This window comes from Nomascus leucogenys, chromosome 11 (genome assembly GCF_006542625.1).
Source record: "Nomascus leucogenys isolate Asia chromosome 11, Asia_NLE_v1, whole genome shotgun sequence".
Classification (NCBI taxonomy): Eukaryota; Metazoa; Chordata; class Mammalia; order Primates; family Hylobatidae; genus Nomascus; species Nomascus leucogenys.
Genome location: NC_044391.1, coordinates 53,677,945 through 53,700,015, shown reverse-complemented (window position 1 = coordinate 53,700,015; position 22,071 = coordinate 53,677,945). Strand labels below are relative to the sequence as shown.

The 22,071-nt window shown below is 47.3% G+C and overlaps 2 protein-coding genes across 3 annotated transcripts in view; both read left to right on the top strand.

Annotated features, from left to right (window-relative positions):
* Nucleotides 1-4,951, top strand: part of KIF5A (kinesin family member 5A) — a 37,455-nt gene extending 32,504 nt beyond the window's left edge. For both annotated transcript variants that reach the window (XM_030822352.1, XM_030822351.1), the window contains exons 26-29: nt 187-269; nt 919-946; nt 1,418-1,532; nt 2,536-4,951. In XM_030822352.1, coding sequence (XP_030678212.1) covers nt 187-269; nt 919-946; nt 1,418-1,496 — 190 coding nt within the window. In that variant the 3' untranslated portion in view covers nt 1,497-1,532; nt 2,536-4,951. The remainder of the gene's footprint in view (nt 1-186; nt 270-918; nt 947-1,417; nt 1,533-2,535) is intronic.
* Nucleotides 4,952-8,862: 3,911 nt separating this feature from the next.
* Nucleotides 8,863-21,706, top strand: PIP4K2C (phosphatidylinositol-5-phosphate 4-kinase type 2 gamma). The gene is made up of 11 exons (XM_030822346.1): nt 8,863-9,761; nt 12,310-12,407; nt 13,410-13,506; nt 14,183-14,326; nt 17,358-17,504; nt 17,691-17,729; nt 18,611-18,724; nt 19,103-19,370; nt 19,537-19,640; nt 19,820-19,930; nt 20,220-21,706. Exons 1-10 carry the CDS (start codon nt 9,588-9,590, stop codon nt 19,898-19,900), a joined length of 1,266 nt encoding a protein of 421 aa, XP_030678206.1. The 5' UTR covers nt 8,863-9,587; the 3' UTR covers nt 19,901-19,930; nt 20,220-21,706.
* Nucleotides 21,707-22,071: the final 365 nt, after the last annotated feature.

Sequence of the window (22,071 nt, the reverse complement as noted above, 5' to 3'; positions counted from 1 at the left end):
ACTTCCTGCCTATGATTAGAAGGTAGGTGTCTGCCCTCCCAGCCCGTGGCCATGTTTGTTGTCCTCTGCTCTCTGGGGATGGGGAGGGCTGAGCAGCTCTATCGCTGAGGATGAGTGTGGATTAGTGGTCCTCAGACTAGTGGAGGGTGGGTGTCAGAGGCTGCCTCTTTCCTCTGCTCCATCCAGCTTTGCCAACTCCTGTACCAGCAGTGGAGCCACATCTTCTGGCGGCCCCTTGGCTTCCTACCAGAAGGCCAACATGGACAATGGTGAGTGAAAAAGAAGGGTAATCCCGCCTTTGGGGTCCTCAGGGCAAGTTGAGAGGCATAAAAGTAAGTGACCTTAGTCTACAAAAAACACTGACTGAAGCTTTCTGGTGTGCCAAGGCTTCAAATAAAAAAAAAAATACATATAGCCAGGTGTGGTGGCATGCACCTGTAGTCCTAGCTACTCGGGAGGTTGAGATAGGAGGATTGCTTGAGCTCAGGAGCTTAAGGCTGAAGTGCACTGTGAATACACCTGTGAACAGCCACTGCACTCAGCCTGGGGCAACATAGTAAAGCCCCATGTCTAAAATAATAATAATAACACATATGAAAAAAAGGTGACCCTGTACCTACAGCCTGAGCACTGCCCAGCCCTTTAGGTCTCAGGCTGCCTCAGAGTGGATTCCTCCTATTACCATGCCAATCCCAGCCCTTACCTTCCAGTCCCCTTTTCCTCTCCTTGGTGACGGGCTGGGGAGACTTTTTCTCAAACAAAATAATGATGTAGCTTGGCATAACTAAGGAGAAAGCGTCACAGCTTATCTTTTTCTCTAAGGGATTAAGGTGGGAGAGGGTTTGCGCAAACTGTTTCTAACACCCAATCTCCTTTTTTCTTCTTCTAATCCTGTGTTCTCAATGATGATCTCTTCAGGAAATGCCACAGATATCAATGACAATAGGTACAACAGTCCCCACTACCCCTGGGTTCTCTGGGTGGGACCAGAAGAAATGATTAAATTTCCCTTGTGCCCCACTTGGAGGTTCCTGGAGCCTTGGGGGAAGGAGGAGGGAGTGAGACTCATTCTTTTCATCACTGTGTTGTTCAGGAGATCCAGTCATTCCCCTGCCTCAGTGCAGAATATCTCCCCTCCTCCAATCCCATCTGTGGCTTCTCCCTATTCCAGTGATAAGGTCTGGACGAAAACAACGTGGGCATCTGACGACTGGGTTTCTCTCCTACCTTTGGAAGCGTTGTGACATTGGACAAGTCATTTACATCCCTCTGGCCTTGAGTTTCCCTGTATTCCTGTAAAACACAAATAGTCCCTGCCCTTTGTGATCTCACAGGGACGCTCTCAGAGCAGAGTAACCACGATGACAGGAATACTTTAATTTCTATGGAGCTGATTACGGTGGGTCTCTTCCTCCAGGAGTGACCTGCCGTGTGGCTATGAGGCTGAGGACCAGGCCAAGCTTTTCCCTCTCCACCAAGAGACAGCAGCCAGCTAATCTCCCACACTCACAGCTGCATACCTGCACTTTCAGGTAGCGTCAGGCTGCTTCCTCGGACCAGCCTCAGGTTGTTTCCCCTCTTGCTGACAGCCTCTTTGGTTTTCCTGCTGCTGCTTCTTTTTTTTTTTATCACCTCAAAACTTTTACTACGTAGTTACCCCTCAACTCCTGCTTTCCCCTGCTGGGGGCTACGCCTGTGCTGCCCCGTGTAATCTGGACACTGACCTCCCGTGCCCCCTTTTGCTTTCCCTTAGGCTACAGTGGTAACCACAGTACTGTCTTTCTGCCACTAGGGGTCACTGTCACACGTCCAAAGAAGTGAGCTTGGCCGCTGTAGATTAGAGCCACACGGGGTGGTAGACCGCAGGTCTATCAGGAGACCCTACGGGGCCATCTCAACCCCACCTCTTCCTCCACTCTGAAATAATTTTGGATGGATAGGTGTTTCTGGAACTAAGACATCTCCGGTTAAGGCGATGTTTGCTTCACGCCTGCACCTGTGTCCCATCCTCCTCCCATCTGTATATGCCACCAGTAAGCTTTAGGAAATGCCCCACGAAATCAGTCAGTGCTCCCCTCCCATCTTGCTCAGTGGAGGTGGAAAAGCCCCTCTTTTTCCTCCTCTGTCCCCAGGTGCTCTCCTCTAGCAGCACAGGAACCTTCTTGGTTCTTGTGTGTCACTGGGTTTCTCACCAAGGTTGCTATAGGGCCCAGAAATGGCACAGAGAACATGGCCAGTCTCTTACTGGGCTGCATCTAAGCTGAGCCCTCTCCAGGGGTTTCCCAGAATAGTAAACCGGGCACACACAGGCAGAAAAGCCTGAGAAGCAGAGAAGTAGGAATGCGGAAGAGGAGTTGGGGAGGCCTAGGGGTGGAGGTGCAAGCCTGGGTCACGGGGGGCAGTGGTAGGGGGGTCTGCTTGTTGGTATTAAAGGAACAGGATAGTAAACCAAAGTGTGTGCAGATGCCACCTGTTCCTGTTCTGTGACTGAGCTACAAGCTGGGCCCTCACACCCTCTTTCTCTTTCTTTCCCAGTTTCTAAGAGGGACTGAGGCCTCTTCTCTCAGCATGCTGCAAACCTGTGGTCTCTGATACTAACTCCCTCCCCAACCCCTGTTGTTGGACTGTACTATGTTTGATGTCTTCTCTTACTTACTCTGTATCTCTTTGTACTCTGTATCTATATATCAAAAGCTGCTGCTATGTCTCTCTTCTGTCTTATTCTCAAGTATCTACTGATGTATTTAGCAATTTCAAAGCATAGTCTACCTTCCTTATTTGGGGCAATAGGGAGGAGGGTGAATGTTTCTTCTTTCTCATCTACTCGTCTCACACTGAGTGGTGTTAGTCACTGAGTAGAGGTCACAGAGATGACAAAAGGAAAAACGGGAGCTAGAGGGTTGTGACCCTTCACACACACACACACACACACGCACGCAAACATGCACACACACATGCACACACACAAAGCCTTAAGCAGAAGAATGTCTTAGCATCATAAGACAGAGAAATAGACTCTTCCTCCCTCCTCTTTCACATATAGCACAGGGGAAGGTAAAATGGAAGGGCTGCTAATTGAGACATAGAATTTTCTTCATACACCCCTCACCTTAATCAAAGGATTCAGGTGTTACCTCTGCCCTACAAAGTCTGCCTTTTGCCTCCCTCTTCCTGTTTTCCCCTGGACTGAGAAATGGGTTGCTCAAGGGACCATTTCCCTTTTTCTTCAAGCTCCTTTTGATATTCCCTGCCCCAGAGCTCGTGACCAGAACCCAGAGTTGATTTAAAATATTTTGAAAAATGGAGGAGGCAGACTGCTCCCAGCAGCCTGTCAATGGCTGCTCATCTGTCCATGGAGATGGTTACAGGCAGGTGTAGTCAAAATGATCGATTCCTTGGGTTTGGGGTGAATAGGCTGGGAAATTTCTGAGCCTTTTTTTTTTTTTTGTCACAGTGCCCTCAAGTTGAAGTGATGAGCTGGATTTCTTTCTCATTCCATACTGGGCAGCACACTCCTCCCATCTCCACCCTTTGGTTTAGGGACTTCCAGCTCATTGGCAAAATCTCTCTCTCTGGTTGCCTTCCATTCAAGCTGGAGCCTGACTTTTCCCCAATTTACAATTTTTTTTTCTCCACAAGGAGTTCCTTCTCTAATGTCCCCATCTGGTATTAAGTGCACTTTAAAGAAAGGGGCAGGGTGGATTTTCAAGAGGTGGGGAGCTCTAAGGCTTGACGCTGAGGGGTCTTCTCCCAGCTATTCTCAGCCCATATGCAGCACCCGCCATACTGAAGAGGACTGTTGTTTTAGTTTCAGATGGTCCTTTCCTTCCACATGGTGCTAAGGTGGTTTTCTAGGTAACTGCAGGGATGGAGGTCACTAGCCAGTCCAAACCAGGAGAGAAAGTCTGGTGTCCTGATATCCAGTCTTTTCTAGGAGGAAGACCAAGATTCTCCAGCGGCAGGGCAGCCTATCACCCAACTTCTAAGTCAGGAAAGGAAGCTGAGTGGGAATGACAGCTGGTAAGCGCAGGCCGCACTGGCCCATGACTCCTTCAAGGGAAAGAGGCCCTGCTCCCTTTACCTGCTGAGCTCCTTTTAGCAGTTAGGGAGAACTGCAGGGGGAAAAATACCAGTGGAGTGTGGAATAAATCCAAAGCAGTGATTTTTAAATGTTTTTCAAAACAAATCTTACATAGAACCCCAATATAAAAAATAAAGTAATGCGGACCTGGGCAGTCTGCATTTTTTTTTTTTTTTGGTGGAAGAAGTCTCAGCGTCTCTTAGGATTGACTGTTCAAAGGCTCCTCAGCGAATGAGCCCTTGAACAGTCCTAAGAGACCCTGAGGATTCTGTGGAGTAGTTTGAAAACCATTGTTCTGAGGAAGGGGGTCCAATCTGGCTCCTCTGCACTAAAGCTGCAACTCATGGGAAAGAGGGCAACGGTGGGGTAGACAAGCCATGCTGTCTCCAGACGCACTGGGTGGAAGGAAGGTTCCTGTGGGCCTGTGGACTTAGGCTAATATTTGCTGCCAGCAGGGCACTTAAGAATCCAGGGGGTTTTATGTAATGTTGCCACCACATGGTTCTTTTAAAAACACATAAGGAAATGTGAGGGCGTAGCGCAGATGAGGAGAGAGATGACACAGAGGGAGCAGCCTTCTCTTTAGCAAGATGTAAGGGAAATATAATTCACTTACATAAAAAAGAAACAACACACACGCAAACCCTTCACCAGAAGCTTCACACTACATCCTCCTCCTCCTGCTCCCCACCTTCACCGCATCCCTTTCAGAGCCAGGGTCACTGCAAGGGGCACCTGGCCTGCCCACTCACATCTGCCAAAATGTTGCATGCCAGCGTGGAAGACAAACCAAACCGCACAGCCCCCTGTGTGTATTTACTTGGTGTACATAGATATCTTTAAAATAAAATAAATTCAATGATAACTCTATGTTGTTGTAAATATTCTTTATCCCTTCCCAATCTCACTGCCTTCTTTGGATGAAATGGAACTTGATGGAATATATCCTTCCAGATGTTTTTCTATAGATTTACATAAGGCTTGTTTTTTTTCCCACTTGACAATATATCCTGGAGATCTTTGTATGTCAATATGTATCAATTGACCTCATTAAAATATAATTTTTCACATATTTATCCTACAGTTCATTCAACCAGTCTACGACTGGTGGATATCTACACTGTTTGTAATTTTTACCAAAAGCAGTGTCTTGTTCTTTCATTTTTTACCCAGAACAGTCTCGGTCCTGGCATCAATTCCTTCCCACTCCAGTGTTTCATCATCTCTCCACAGCCAACAGATCAATATTCGTGTCCCAGGAGCATCCACTACAATCATCCTTCCAACCCCCATTTTAAAGCATACTCCACCTCTCTTTTCTGCTCATATCTCAAAGCTTCTCAGATGGAGAAAACTGCACACTCAAAAAACTGGGGGAGGTAAAACTGAAGAGCCTACAAACCTGCCAGGACCTTTGGTGCTGCTCACTTTCCTCTCCTGTCTCCCAGAGCAAGGTTCTACACCCTTTCCACCCTCCTCTGTCAGGCAACAACTTTGTCATCTAAGGCACTTGAGCCTGAAATTCTTTATCTTGCCCCCTACCCACATGCACCTACACAATTACCTATCTGTGTCTGCACTTATCTTTTGCTTCTCCCTTCTGACAAGTGATAAATCTCCTTTCTCTGGGCTAAAGTGAATCCCTTCTAGATATTTCATTCTTGAGATACTGATATAGAATCTCAATATATAAATATATAACATATCTAAAACTGATAAACTGATGGAGACTTGGGGAGTTTGGATCTTTTTTTTTTTTTTAAACAGAGTCTTGCTCTGTTGCCCAGGCTGGAGTGCAGTGACACAATCTCGGCTCACTGCAACCTCTGCCTCTCAGGTTCAAGCGATTCTCCTACCTCAGCCTCCCGAGTATCTGGGACTACAGGTGCACACCACCATGCTCGGCTAATTTTTGCATTTTTAATAAAGATGGGTTTTCACCATGTTGGCCAGGCTTGTCTCAAACTCCTGGCCCCAAGTGATCCGCCCCCCTTGGTGCATCTTCTTTATTAATGCCTGTCTCAGTGGTCTCATCTCCTTGTAAGGTCCCTCCCATAAGAGTCCCTCCCTTTACTGTGTGTTTCTCTATCTTACTTGTTTTCTTAAAGTCAGATATCCAGAAACCATCCCAAGCTTCCCATCCCCACATCCTCACCCCCCATTCATTCCTTAGCCCACCTTGATCTGCTGCTTGTTCTGCTCAAAACTGCTTTTGTAAATGGCATTGGTTACCAAATACAGTGGACGTTTCTTCTGCACAGCAGTCCTTGTTTTGCTTCACCTCTCCATGACATATGACACTTCTTCACTCCTTCCTTCTTGAAACTCAACTCCTCTTGGCTTTTGTGACCCTGCTATCTTGGCTCCTTGTACTTTCTTGGCCACCCTTCCGAGTCTTCCTCCCCAAGCCTCTTAAATGCTGCTCTATCCCAGGGCTCAGCCCTTGGTTCCTTCCTTGCTCTTTCTAAGACATGTCATCCATGCCTGCAGATTCCACAATTCTTAAATCCGTATCCCCAGTCCAGACCATTCTGCTCAGCTGCAGGAGCATGTGTCCAGTTGACCTCAGATGCCTCAAACATGTTCCAAACTGAACTCACCTTCCTCTGAATCTGCTCCTTTTCATGTCACCATCATCTCTTTGATGTCATCATCGTCATCATTAGCCAGAAGCCTTAGACTCACTCTCAATGCCGCCCTTTTCCTTTAATCCGCACATTCATATGAATTTTCCAGGTTGACATCAAACTGCATCTTTAGATGCCACCCCCTTCTTTCAACCACAACAGCCACTGCTTTAGTTCATTATCTCTCCCTGAACTTTTGCAATACTCAAGTCATCCTCCAGGAACATGCCTGAGTGATCCTTTTTTTTTTTTTTTTTTTGAGATGGAGTCTTGCTCTGTCGCCCAGGCTGGAGTGCAGTGGCAGGATCTCAGCTCATTGCAACCTTGGCACACCCCCTTCCCCCAGATCAAGTGATTCTCCTGCCTCAGCCTCCTGAGTAGCTGGGATTACAGGTGTGTGCCACCACGCCCGGCTAAATTTTGTATTTTTAGTAGAGACGGGGTTTCACCATGTTGGTCAAGCTGGTCTCGAACTCCTTGTAGGGTCCAGCCCTACGGGGCTTAGTGGGTGTTCTCCCCGTGTGCGGAGACGAGAGGTTGTAAGAAATAAAGACAAAAGACAAAGAAATAAAGGGAAAACAGCTGGGCCCGGGGACCACTGCCACCAAGACGCGGAGACCGGTAGCGGCCCCTAATGGCTAGGCGTGCTGGTATTTATTGAATACAAGACAAGGGGCAGGGTAAGGAGGGTGAGTTGTCCAAGTGATTGGTAAGGTCAAGCAAATCACGTGATCATGGGACAGGAGGCCCTTCTCTTTTAGATAGCCAAAGCAGAGAGGGAAGGCAGCATACGTCAGCATTTTCTTCTATGCACTTATAAGAAAGATCAAAGACTAAGATTTTCACTATTTCTTCTACCGATATCTACTAAGAACTTCAAAGAGGAACCAGGAGTACAGGAGGAACATGAAAGTGGACAAGGAGCATGACCACTGGAGCACAGCACCAAAGGGAGGGGCTTAGGCCTCCAGATGACTGCAGGCAGGCCTGGATAATATCCAGCCTCCCACAAGAAGCTGGTGGAGCAGAGTGTTCCCTGACTCCTCCAAGGAAAGGGAGACTCCCTTTCGCAGTCCGCTAAGTAACAGGTGCCTTCCCGGGCACTGGCGTTACCGCTTGACCAAGGAGCCCTCAAGTGGCCCTTACGCGGGCGTGACAGAAGACTCACCTCTTGCCTTCTGGGTCACTTCTCACAATGTCCCTTCAGCACCTGACCCTATACCTGCTGGTTATTCCTAGGTTATATTAGTAATGCAACAAAGAGTAATATTAAAAGCTAATGATTAATAATGTTTATACTGATGATTGATAATTATCCATGATCATCTCTATATCTAATTTGTATTGTAACTATTCTTTATTCTAACTATTTTCTTTATTATACTGCAACAGTTTGTGCCTTCAGTCTCTTGCCTGGGCACCTGGGTAATCCTTCACCCACAACTCCTGACCTCAGGTGATCCGCCCGCCTCGGCCTCCCAAAGTGCTGGGATTACAGGCGTGAGCTACTGCATCTGGCTTTTTTTTTTTTTTTTCTTTTTTTTGAGACAGAGTCTTGCTCTGTCGCCAGGCTGAAGTGCAATGGCATGATCTCGGCTCACTGCAACCTCTGCCTCCTGGGTTCAAGCAATTCTCCTGCCTCAGCCTCTCAAGTAGCTGGGACTATAGGCACCTGCCATCATGCCCGGCTAATTTTTTTTTTTTCTTTTGAGATGGAGTCTTGCTCTGTCACCCAGGCTGGAGTGCAGTGGCGTGATCTCTGCTTGGCGTGATCTCTGCTTGGCGTGATCTCAGCTCACCGCTACCTCCACCTCCTGGGTTCAAGTGATTCTCCTGCCTCAGCCTCCTGAGTAGCTGGGATTACAGGCTCACGCCATCACGCCCGGCTAATTTTTGTATTTTTGTAGAGACGAGGTTTCACCATGTTGGCCAGGCTGGTCTTGAACTCCTGACCTCAGGTGATCCTCCCGCCTCGGCCTCCGAAAGTGCTGGGATTACAGGCGTGAGCCACCGCACCTGGCTTTGTTCTTTCTTGTCTCCATGTCTTTGTATGCTGTTCTCTCTGTCTAGACAGCCTTTAACCTCTATTCTTGAACTCCACCCACCCTTCCAAACTCGGTAAAGTCTCTATCCTCTTTGAAGCCTTCCCTGACCAGCTACGCTTCCTTTCTTTGTATCATTGTCTTTGCTTCATACACAGTTCTAGGATAGCTCATACTTAGCATACTGCAAACTTGATCTCCATTGGCCAACCAGTGCCATTAGACTCCCAACTACTTCGGGGCAGTCACTGTCCTATTCTCTGCTTCAGTAAAAGGAAAATCAGCCCCAGAACAGGTCCTAGTACAAGTAAGTGCTCAATAAATACTTGTTAAATGAATGAATGAATTTCAAGACGCTTGAGACCACTGGTAAGAATTTTGGGTTTCCAAAACCCTCCCCTTCCCAACCCCCATTCGGTAAGAATGCTTTCGCATTAGCATCAGGCCCGAGGTTACTCATTAGAAACTGGGCAAAGCCGGAAGGCGGCCACTTTGCAGCAAAGAAGCCCTAGACCTTGGGAGTCAATCACGCCAGCCCAGGCCGCACCACGGTGTCCTAGTTGACAGGTCGAGGGGCCTCGCGGGCCGCCTGCGTCGTCAGCTTACAGGGATCCCGCGCGCCAGGTGAGCCCACACACGGCGCGGACGTTGGGACAGGCAGCAGGAGCCGGGGGGCGGGGCCAGCGTCGCCCCGCCCCGTCCTGCCTCGCCCTGTTCGCGCGTCCGTTGTCCGGCCTCCGGTCACGTGACAGCAGCGCAGGTGAGCGCCGCTTCCGGGGTCGGGCGCCTGGATCGCGGCCGGCTCCGGCTTCCACTTGGTCGGTTGCGCGGTAGACTATGGCGTCCTCCTCGGTCCCACCAGCCACGGTATCGGCGGCGACAGCAGGCCCCGGCCCAGGTTTCGGCTTCGCCTCCAAGACCAAGAAGAAGCATTTCGTGCAGCAGAAGGTGAAGGTGTTCCGGGCGGCCGACCCGCTGGTAGGCGTGTTCCTGTGGGGCGTAGCCCACTCGGTGAGAGCCAGCCCGAGATCCCCGCAGCCCTGTCCAAACCCCTCGGCTCCGAGGCGTCCCTGTTTCCAGGCTCCAGCCTCCGGAGCCCCACGCAGTGCCACTCCCCTCCCCCGGGTTGTCTTGGTCTCTGCCCACCAACCCCAGGTGTTCCCCCAGCAGGTTTTCTGACTGTGGACTTTTTTCTCCCCATTAGTTCTTTACTGCTCCACTCTAGTTCCACCTTCCCCCCGTGAAATCCAGCTGCCTGTGCTTTGACTCCTTCCTGCCGTGTCTAGCTTCAGCCTCAGGCTACGCGGACTGGCCAGGACCGGGCGCAAGCGGGGAGGACATTAGGGGGAGTGGCTTTTTCTCGGGTGGTTTTTGGTGAGAGTGTAGGTGGAGGGTGAGGGGCCAAGGGGAGTAGATGGATGAAGAGGTTCTTTCACTTTGCTTTCCACCTTGCTTCCCAGCCCTGGTCCTTGGCTTTTGAATCTTGGCTTTGTCTCGGGGAAGCTCCAGGTTTCCTGGACTTTCTAATCCTGCTTGTCCCTTCCTTTCCCTTCCAGAGGTACAGCATTTCAGAGAAGCTACCGCACCCTGAGCTAGAAGTTGCACTCTCTCAGGACTTATGTATATATGCCTTTGGTCTTAAGTGCATCCTTATCGCTGGCTAGAGCGATCGTGTTTGGTGTAGGTGGTGGCGATTGTTGACCAAAGAGAAGGCTGAGGGGCTCTTTTCCTGGGGTCACTATGGTGGTGAACTTTTGAAGCAGAAAACTGCTCTGGGAGTCAGGAGGAGTCCAGGGAGACCTCCATCCCCTTTCCTGAGGATACCTCAGCTGAAAGAAGCACAGCCATTACCCATCTTTCGTCAGGTCTGGAGTGGGAGAAATGCAGTGATCTTGAATGTGACACGGAATATTTTCGAAATCAACGTTCTTGAATGATTATAGTCATGGCTAGCTGTGGAGATGGAAGTTGTGAGGAAGAATACGCGTTTTGTCACATTTTAAATTTGTGGTAAAGAATTTAACCACAAATTAAGAATGTTGTTTGTGGCCAGTCGCATCCCTTTTGGATTTGTGTCTCTCTGGGTGGTAAGCTCTTAGTGAGTATTCAGTGGAAGGCACTTGGTATGGGGAAGGCTGATGGAGGTAGGGCCGCCTCTCATATGTACCTTCCAGGTGATTCATCCATTCCCTGTGGGATGCTTAACAGGGAGGGTTTTCCCTTTTAAGGATTGGGGGAGTTACATGTAAGACCTACCTCAGCTTCACTAGGTATATATACTTTAGCCCCAGCACCCCACCCTCTGCCAACACATATCTACTTCAAGTGTTTGGAATGGAGAAATTCCTTGAACATATGTCTTAGTGATGATTCAGCTTGCTTAGCAGGTGGGGAGGAGGGGGCAGGAGGAGCTATAGCTGAATTTTAGGCTGGGAGTCTCAAGTGGCTTTTTTTTTTTTTTTTTTTTTAATCTGGAGGAATATGTTCTGTCCTCCTTTTCTACTGAGAACGGGAGGAGTTGGTTGCACTGCAGTGTGTGTGATTTAGGTTAGACTGCAGTTCATAGCCTCTGTGGAATGATCTAGTAAGGATAGGCAAGGCATTCATTTATTCAGTTAATAGACATGTCAGGATCACTGTGTGCCAAACATTGTGCTAGTTAGACACCTGAAAGATGCAGACGACTAGAATGAGTCCTTGCTCTTGAAGAGCTCACAATCTAGATGGGAGAACTTACATAAACTAGTGATTAGAGTCACGCAGTAACAAAGGCAGGTGAAAGGTACTGTAGCAACACCAAGGAGAAAGCACAGCTCGGGATTTTTAAGTACCAGAGCTCCCTTTCTACCCTGAATTAGCAGACTGCAGATCCTGGGGGCCGAGGAGAGCATGTGATGCTTGTGTCCTTTGGGCTGTGGATTAGTTTGGCTTTAGGGAACAGATGCCTAATGAGCTCATATCCTCTGATTGCCTGCATTTGCTCTGAAATCAGCTGCTCTTCCTTTACCTTACACCTAGACAGGTGGGGGCCTACTGCAAACAACTGGGTCAGAGTGGTCTAGGAAGACTGGTCCTGTTTGCAAAGAGATGCCTTTTGCAGGATATGGACATTTATCCTTTTTGCTGTGGTTGGCCCCACAGAATCCCATTAACACTCTTGTGCATTTTAAAAATGCCTTTTTTTTTCTTTTTCTAATAGAACATGTAGCTGCCTTGAGCTTGCAGAGTTTTTTTTTTTTTTTCTAGAATTTCTCACAGCTTTAAAAATAGTCCTGAGTTGCTTACAGGGTTAGCCTAATATAAAATGACTGTTGTGAGCATGAAGTTCCACGGGGGTGGGCGTGTTGGGGGCTGTATGTGAGAGTTGCTTACTGTAGTCCTTCTTGGGCAGCAGAAGGGTTAGACACATTCTCTCACTTCTGTCAAGCATATGCATAGCCAGTGTTTTTAAAGGAATGAGGTCTGAGTGGCCCTTGCATGACTGCTGCCCGGACACAGTGTATGGGTAGCTCTCCACACCCTTCCTCATGGCTTCCCTATTCATGGTTTGGCTTATCAGATCAATGAGCTCAGCCAGGTGCCTCCCCCGGTGATGCTGCTGCCAGATGACTTTAAGGCCAGCTCCAAGATCAAGGTCAACAATCACCTTTTCCACAGGTAAGTGATGATCCTTGCCATTCTCATGTCAACCTTCCCAGAAAGGAGTAATAAGTAATTTTAAAAGTTTCAGTGAGGTGAAAATTTAACATCCTTCCCAAATGCAGAAATTAGTTTTGTGCAAGGAAACCATGAGAATAATTTCTGGTGTTCCCTATATCCTTCTATGAATCAGTGTTATCTCTCCTCTAGCCTGGCAATTCCATAGAGTAAATATGTGCAGATACCATTACCTGCTCTTTTTCTCTTTTTCTGCTTGTGACCTTGGAGATGCCATGAGAACCATTAGCTTCTGACAGGGACTCCTTGAAAGAAAAACCTGAATTCTCTAAGCCCTCCTAGGAAAAGAAGATGCCATTCAAAACAGTGGTGGCTGTTGCTGACTTTAGAATGCTTCTGACTTGCTTGAGATTTGGGAAATGCTGCTGTTTGGATGGGTAGTATATCCTGGCTCTACTATACCACTTACCAACCATGTTACTTAGGCAGGTCACTGAATCACTCTGAGACAGTCTCCCCTTCTATAAAATGGAAATAATATGTTTTTATAGGACCTCACAAGGGCTAGGCGTGGTGGCTCATGCCTGTAATCCCAGCACTGGGAGGCCAAGGCGGGTGGATCACTTGAGGTCAGGAGTTCGAGACCAGCCTGCAAATAATGGCAAAACCCTATCTCTACTAAAAATACAAAAAGTTAGCCAGGCATGGTGGCGCATGCCTGTAGTCCCACCTACTTGGGAGGCTGAGGCAGGAGAATTGCTTGAACCCACGGGACGGAGGTTGCAGTGATAGCCAAGATTGCGCCACTGCACTCCAACCTGGCAACAGATTGAGACTCTGTCTCAAAAAATAATAATAAAAAATAAAAATAAAAATAAAAAGGACCTCACAGGGTTTTATGAGAATCAAATGAGGTAATATGTCTGAAAGTACTTTATAAACTACCAAGTGTATGTAAATGTAATATTGTTTGTTTTCTTACTTTGAAAACCTGAATTTCAGGGAAAATCTGCCCAGTCATTTCAAGTTCAAGGAGTATTGTCCCCAGGTCTTCAGGAACCTCCGTGATCGATTTGGCATTGATGACCAAGATTACTTGGTGAGAGTCCATTAAGGGGTGAGGGTAGCCCTTTCCCCCCAGCAACTGAGGAGTACTATTTGGGACAGCCATATTTGGAGAAATGAGAGTCTTGGCAAATATAATTCTTTACCTTTTTGTGATTGTAGCATTTTCAGAAATTTAATGAAAACTATAAACCTTGTCCTTGGGGGAAAAGATGTAGATCCATTAAGAATTTTGGCCGGGCGCGGTGGCTCACGCCTGTAATCCCAACACTTTGGGAGGCCGAGACAGGCAGATCACCTGAGGTCAGGAGTTCGAGACCATCCTGGCCAACATGGCAAAACCCCGTCTCTACTAAAGATATGAAAATTAGCCAGGTGTGGTGGCGCACGTCTGTAGTCGCTGCTACTTGGGAGGCTGAGGCAGGAGAATCACCTGAACTTGGGAAGCGAAGGTTGCAGTGAGCTGAGATCGCACCACTACACTCCAGCCTGGGTGACAGAGTGAGACTCCTTGTCAAAAAAAAAAAAAAAAAAAAAAAAAAGAATTTTGCATTCAGTTTCCTTCAGTCCACATATGGACACCTGATGAGGAACCTGTGCTGAATCTCCTGCCCCAGGAATTCATCCACTTTCAGCTGACCATTTTCCTCTGACTTGTTTCTGCATATAAAGGGGGAGGAAAAGAGCTCTGGCCTATTCTGTGTCCCCAGGTGTCCCTTACCCGAAACCCCCCCAGCGAAAGTGAAGGCAGTGATGGTCGCTTCCTTATCTCCTACGATCGGACTCTGGTCATCAAAGAAGTATCCAGTGAGGACATTGCTGACATGCATAGCAACCTCTCCAACTATCACCAGGTCAGGCCTCTCTCTAGCCCCATTCTTTTCCTCTCCTCCCTACTCACATACAGCTCAGCTGCTGTCAGTAATAGATGCTGACTGGGGAAAAATCTCATTGGAAGAGAGAATCCATAATCATATCCAGCCCTAAATAGGATGAGGGAAGCTGTTCTGTCTGATAAGATTTACAGGCCGGGGGCAGTGGCTCACACCTGTAGTCCCAGCACTTTGGGAGGCCAAGGCGGGAGGATCACCTGAGGTCAGGAGTTGGAGACCAGTCTGACCAACATGGAGAAACCCTGTCTCTACTAAAAATACAAAATTAGCTGGGCATGGTGGCTCATGCCTGTAATCCCAGCTGCTCAGGAAGCTGAGGCAGGAGAATCACTTGAACCCGGGAAGCGGAGGTTGTAGTGAGCCGAGATTGTGCATTTGCACTTCAGCCTGGGCAACAAGAGCAAAACTCCATCTAAAAAAAAAAAAGATAAAAAAAAAAAGACTTACTTGGAGTGTGGAGTTTATGGAATGTTTTGGCAGTAAAAACACTCTTTCTGAATGTCTCTACTGAAGAAAAATTTCACCAAAATCAGTGAGCAAGGAATACATCAAAGAGTCCAAAAGGAGTCTTTGGTTTATGCAACAAATATTGAATATCTCTTATTAGGCCCTATGTTAGGCAGTAGAGAAGGAGGTAAATGAAACATCTGTGGCCCTTACAGATCCCTTGGTCTAATGGCAGTGACCAGTGACCCAGTATTAGCACACAGCAAGATATATACAATAGTAGAAGTCTGTACAGAATGTTCTGAAGCTAGAGAAGAGCATCCTAACTCACCTGGGGAAAGAAGTGCACATGGGAGGCTAAAGAGAGTTTTTTAGAGGAGATACTGCAAGAGTTGATCCTTGAAGGACTTAGTAGAGGTTAACCATTGGACAGGGTGGAAGAGCATTCTAGGCAAAGGAAAACAGCACTTCTAAGGCACAGAGCCATGAGAGAACTTCGTGTTAGGAAACGGCAAGAAATTCCATTTGGATGGGATGTAGTACTATGGAAATACGCAGGAGCCAGATTGTAAAGAGGCTTATAAGCCCCATAAAGAAGTTTGGGCTTTATCCTGAAGGTGGTTTTGCAAGGGGCATGATATATTTGTTATTTAGAAATATTTAGAAAATGTGACAGCATCTTAGAGAATGGATTGGTGGGAGGGAACACTCGAAGGGTGGATACCAGTTAGGAGGTAATTTTAATAGTCCAGGGTAGAAACAATGAAGGCCTGGGGGAGCGATGGTGGTGGGGATACAAAGGAAGACCTATGGGAGAACTGAGAGTTAAGACACAGGGGCCTCCAAGTTCCTGGTTAGGGATAACTGGGTGCCCATTCGCCAGAAATTAGAAACAGGAACAGGTTTTTGGAGGAAGAAAGTTCTGATTTGGACATACTGAATTTGAGGTTTCTGCAATTCATCCAGATGAGGATGTCCAGTAAGTGGTTGGGGTATGGGTACAGAATTCAGGAAAGGATTAGACTGGGAGTATAGGTTTGAGAATTATATGTGAATAAGTGATCATTAAAACCATGACTATAGATACGATTATTGTAGGGAGGTTGTGTGCAGTGAAATAAAAAGAAGGTTGAGGACAGAACCTAAAGGAGCAAGTGAAGAAATGAGCCCATAAAGGAAACTAAGAGTAGATGGACACTTTTAATTATTTATGCCATGCTACATTCCATACAGTACTCGAGGACAGAGAGGAGGGGAATCAGGAGGGTGATATAATAATAGCTGAGGATGAAAAGAGTTTTAAGGAGATACTGGTCAATAGGATCAAGTGCCACAAAGCTGAAATATGACAATGACTAGAATACTTACTAGATTTGACAACTGAGGGATATGGGGGAGATTTCAGACGAGGAATGAAGTATAAACCTGATTTCAGTGATTCAAGGTGTGAATGAGAGACAGGAAATGGATTTATTCCTGATTACTTTTCTGAGAAGGTTGGCTGTGAAGAGAAAGAGGCAGCAACACAGAAAGAGAGATGGTAAGCACTGAAGGAATAATTTTTGTTTTTTAGAGACAGGATCTCACTCTGTTCCCCAGGCTGGTCTCAAACTCCTGGGCTCAAGCGATCCTCCTGCCTCAGCCTCCCAAGTAGCTGGGATTACAGGTGTGAGCCTGGCTTAACAGGAGAATTTTTAAAAAAGAATCCAAATTGTAGGCCGGGTGCAGTGGCTCACGCCTATAATCCTAGCACTTTGGGAGGCCGAGGTGGGCAGATTGCCTGAGTTCAGGAGTTCGAGACCAGCCTGGGTAACTCAGTGAAACCCCGCTTCTACTAAAATACAAAAAATTAGCTGAGTGTGGTAGTGTGCGCCTGTACTCCCAGCTACTGGGGAGGCTGAGGCAGGAGAATTGCTTGAACCTGGGAGGTGGAGGTTGCAGTGAGCCGAGATTGCGCCACTGTACTCCAGCCTGGGCAACAGAGTGAGACTCCATCTCCAAAAAAAAAAAAAAAAAAAAAAATCCAAATTGTAGGCCATCATGCAGACTGTTTTTTTTTTTTTTTGAGGTATAAAAAATCTGTATTTATATTACAGTGACAGAATGACACAGCACAGCCCAACCCAATACAGACATTTTAAATTATGGGAATCTAGCCTATGAAGAAACACTGCTCTAGATAAAATGATTTCATTGACAAAATGTAAGTTCTAATCCTGGTTCTGTGCCACTTGCATATAGAAAGCGTCTAAAATAAGGATAATAACACTTAACCTCCCTCATCTCAAAGAATGATAAAGGTGAATTGAGAGATGACACTTAAAAACTAAGAGATGTACAAATGGAAGGAATCAGAGGAAAGGGGGATTCAGAAACGGCATGGATAACCTGGAGTGTTTTGGGGAAGCTTCCACCACTTTTGACTTTGTAACCTCTCTACTTGAAGTCCTCTGCTCTACCCTGGAATGGCAGTGTTTGAATTTCCCTGGGCTGTTTGTGTATCTGCTACTCAGCCTCTCCCCGTTCCTTCCCCCTTTCACCGTAGTACATTGTGAAGTGCCATGGCAACACGCTTCTGCCCCAGTTCCTGGGGATGTACCGAGTCAGTGTGGACAATGAAGACAGCTACATGCTTGTGATGCGCAATATGTTTAGCCACCGTCTTCCTGTGCACAGGAAGTATGACCTCAAGGTAAGAAGAGGATAGCTCTGATAGAGGGAGGCTCCTGATAGCCTGAGAATGGGGAAGACCCTGGGAGGTCTTTGGATGATTCCTTTTAAGGGAAAGAAGGCTGGGTTTGAGTACTCATCTTAGGGGCTGGGTTCTGACTGTTCTTTTAGCCACTTCTACTGACTTGGTCTTTGGGTCTCTCTGCAGGGTTCCCTAGTGTCCCGGGAAGCCAGCGATAAGGAAAAGGTGATAGTAATTTTATATGCTAGGGTGAGGGATGAGGGAGGGCAGATGAGGGGAACTTCTTAGGATGGAGAGGCCACTCTATATAGGAATAGGGATTACTAGCTATTTATTATCTTAAACCACTTAAAAGAAGAGGGGGTAAACTTCTGTTGATCCAGGGATTGTTTGGAAGGGGCAGTGGGAGCAGCTGCTTTAACACCGGCATGGGTTATTCCATATGGAAGGCTTGGGGATGGGTGAGGTTGCCAGAGTTGAAGAGCAAAATGTTTAACTTCCACTTCCCATTCTGGGTTATTTTATTCAAGCAGCTACTTTTGCTTAAGAAGACACAGGCCGGGCATGGTGGCTCATGCATGTAATCCCAGAACTTTAGAAGGCCAAGGCAGGACTGCTTGAGTCCAGGAGTTCCAGACCAGCCTGGGCAACGTAATCTCTACAAAAAACAAAAAAATTAGCTGGGCGTGGTGGCACGTGCCTGTAGTCCCAGCTACTCGGGAGGCTGAGGTGGGAGAATCACTTGAGTCCAGGAGGTCAAGGCTACAGTGAGCTGAGATCACATCACTTGCATTCCAACCTGGGCAACAGAGTGATCGAGATCCTATCTCAAAAAAAAAAAAAAAAAAAATGGAGGAGAAAGAAAAGTCAGCCTGGAGGGTCTTGGCTGAAAACCATAAGCAGAGAGTAGTGGGATGTGATTTGGGATATAGCTGTAGTGACTGAGTCTGTGGAAGTCACTGGAGGTGAGAACAGACCAGGGAAGCATCACAGTGTGGAGTTAGATGAGATCTAACTGAGCTAGCATAGAGCCCTAGACAGAAGGTGGGGTTCTGAGACCTTGGGGAAGGGATATGTTCCCAAGATGTCCCTTTATCTATTCTTAGGTTAAAGAATTGCCCACCCTTAAGGATATGGACTTTCTCAACAAGAACCAGAAAGTATATATTGGTGAAGAGGAGAAGAAAATATTTCTGGAGAAGCTAAAGAGAGATGTGGAGGTGATGATTGGATGCTCTGGGAAATGGCTTTCCTTTTTTTGCTCCCTAGAGGGTAGTTGTCTCTTTCGTTCACAGTATGAGGGAGCTCCTCCCCTTCCCTTTATTCTTCAGGTCCTCTGCATGTATGGGGGTTTGGTATGAGACATGAAAAACCCCTGGAGCTGAGCTCACCCATGGAAGGGGTGGCTGGAATAAGCTAAAAGGATAATCTTAGATACCAGGACATACAGGCACTAAAGGCAGTGGGATGCCCTGCAACCTCAGTTTTTATACTTCCTTTCCCCAGAAGGGCCCCAGAAATCCAAAGGTACAGGTACAGGGGTGATACCTAGCAGTGAAGAGTGAGAGAGAGGTGTCTGATTTGTCAGTGGGTCTCAGTTTCTAGTGCAGCTGAAGATCATGGACTACAGCCTTCTGCTAGGCATCCACGACATCATTCGGGGCTCTGAACCAGAGGAGGAAGGGCCCGTGCGGGAGGATGAGTCAGAGGTGGATGGGGACTGCAGCCTGACTGGACCTCCTGCTCTGGTGGGCTCCTATGGCACCTCCCCAGAGGGTATTGGAGGCTACATCCATTCTCATCGGCCCCTGGGCCCAGGAGAGTTTGAGTCCTTCATTGATGTCTACGCCATCCGGAGTGCTGAAGGTGAGAGAACCGGGACAATTTAAGGGTGGAGAGGGGATTGTTCCTGGAGGACAGATACTAGAGTGGTGGGGGAGAGCCTGATTAGCTTTTCTGAACAAAACTGACTGCTTCCTGGAGAAAGGGAATTGGAACTAAACCTGCTCCGAATTGTTGGTCTCTCTCCCAGGAGCCCCCCAGAAGGAGGTCTACTTCATGGGCCTCATTGATATCCTTACACAGTATGATGCCAAGAAGAAAGCAGCTCATGCAGCCAAAACTGTTAAGCATGGGGTGAGAGTTCCCAACAGCCTTTCCTTTCCTGTCTTGACTATTGTTTGGGAAGGGAGAGCCTCTTGTGCCAGAGCATTGGGGTGGCAAAAGAATGGAAGTGGTCTGGGGTACATTGGGTGGGGCTGATGGGGACGGGTGCTAGGGTGGCCTGACACATTGTTCCATATCTCCTCTCACAGGCTGGGGCAGAGATCTCTACTGTCCATCCAGAGCAGTATGCTAAGCGATTCCTGGATTTTATTACCAACATCTTTGCCTAAGAGACTGCCTGGTTCTCTCTGATGTTCAAGGTGGTGGGGTTCTGAGACGCTTCGGGGAATTGTGGGGATATTCTAGCCACCACTTCTCTTCTTCCTTTGCTAAATTCAGGCTGCAGTCTCCTTCCATCCAGATAACTCCATCCTGTCAAGTAGGCTCTTTCTGACCCTCAGAAATATATTGTCCTTTTCCCCCTTTGGCCATTTTTCTTCCCTCTCTCCCTCCCCACAAGAAGTCTGCTTGTAGTATTAGAATGTTATTGTTGACTCTCTCCCAAGTGCCTTGATCTTTGTAATATCTCCTGTTGTTTCTATGATATAGGAGCTAGGGGAAGGGGGTTGTTTGCCATCTTCAGGACCTGACTGGACAGATGGACCTGGCTCAAGCAACTACTCTGGATGCACTTCACTGTGTGGGATGAACTAAAAGTGTCTGAATTTTGCTGATAACTTTATAAAACTCACTATGGCATGCCTCCCTCCTGGTGGGCCCTAGGATGGATGACAGTCAAGATACTACAGATGTGGGTGCAGGCATGCACACACACGATGGAATATGGCCATTCCTACACAGGTGGGGTAGAGAGTGGGTCAGCAGCCTGGCACCTCACAGAGGTGGGACCTAAGAGGACTCTTGTGATTATGCAGAGAATTGGATTGGGTCTCTGTCAAAGATTGAGTAATCTCTTCCCTCACCTCAATTCCGTCCCCACCCATCTCTACATCTGGGCACAGGAGCCCAGAGATGGCCAAAAGCATTCAAGCCTGGAGGAAGATGTTTGACTATTGCTGCTTTTCACCGAAACCTCACCCCTCTCCTGGGACTGGAACCCTTCAGTGGGTGTGTGGCCAGTTTTGGAGGCTGGGATGATGGGCCAGGGTGTAAGATTCATTCTCCATGTAAAGTTTCCTTTCATCCTGCCTAGCCATCCCCAAGGTTTATTTCCAGAAGAAAGGAATATCTCTACTTAGATCAATTTTGGTCATTTCAAGAGGATGGAGGCCTCAAGTGTGGGAACTTCCCCTACTCCCTGGATGTGTGTGCCTAGCACGCTTCCTTCTCCCACCCCTTTTTCCAGTTGGATTTGTTTTTCCGTTCTCTTCTGTCTTGTCTTATACTGCAACCGTGTCTCTTAGGGGACAGATGGCCTTCTTTGTCATCTTCACTCTCCACCCCCAGAGAGGAGTCAGAGCCATAACTCAATCACTCAGCCCTTCCAAAGATAGTTGAGTTGATGTGTGATATTCTCATAATGTTGAGAACCCTGATGAGATACATTGTCTTCCTCTCCCTACAGTGCCTCTGGGGCCAAGGCACCCATTCTTGCTATCCTCCATCCCCCTTGAGGCTTCCACTTTTTTTTTTAAACATAAAGATGGGCACCAGCAACTGGCCTGTGGTGATGCAAAGCTGCTTTGCTCTGTATCTGGCTGGACTGATCTGTCTCATAAGAAGCCATGAGGCCATAGGGAGAAGCTCCCTCTCCTCTTCATCTTCTGCTCCAAAGGTGGTAGCAAGAGGAGTCCCCAATTAGGGGTTGGAGCCCCCATGTAACATCTTCCTGTCAGAAGACTGATGGATCTTTTTCATTCCAACCATCTCCCTTTCCCCTGATGAATGCAATAAAACTCTGTGACACCAGCAACCATTGTTCTTTAGAAATGGGTTTTCTGATCACATGGCTGATGTATTATGGGCAGTATGGATGTCTTCATTTGTTGCTTCTGTTTTTCATCTTTTTTGTTTTATTAATAAAAATTTATGTATTTGCTCCCATTACTATCATAATACAGGAAATAAATTATTCAATCCAAATTCCTGTACAGAAATGCTTCTTTTTTTTTTTTATAATTTCACTTCTCTCAGGAAGCCTGTGCTTAACGGTGCAGAGACCAGCTGAATTCTGGTGTTCAAGGTGTTGGGCCCCTAACTAAGGATGTGGGTTTCTAGACAGATGGCTGTGAACTTTTTTAAAAAGGCTGTGAAGGGTGTGCACTGGAATGGAAAACTTAGTCTTCAACCTTGTGGGAGGTCAGCGGTAGTGAGGGCCAGGGAAGAGTAGGGTGATGGGACCCTTCCTCTTCCCAGAGTTCTGGGCTTGCTAACACTCCATCTTTGTAAAGGTGAGTAGGCCTCTCGGCCCACCAGCTAAAAGAAAAGGAACCCAGAATTC

What these genes read in the sequence shown, in the direction of transcription:
- PIP4K2C (XM_030822346.1), top strand. Translation starts at nt 9,588, where the DNA reads ATGGCGTCCTCCTCGGTCCCACCAGCCACGGTATCGGCGGCGACAGCA. An exon ending in AAGCCAGCGATAAGGAAAAG is followed by an intron (nt 17,730 to 18,610) that starts GTGATAGTAATT and finishes ATCTATTCTTAG; the next exon opens with GTTAAAGAATTGCCCACCCT. An exon ending in CCAAAACTGTTAAGCATGGG is followed by an intron (nt 19,641 to 19,819) that starts GTGAGAGTTCCC and finishes CTCCTCTCACAG; the next exon opens with GCTGGGGCAGAGATCTCTAC.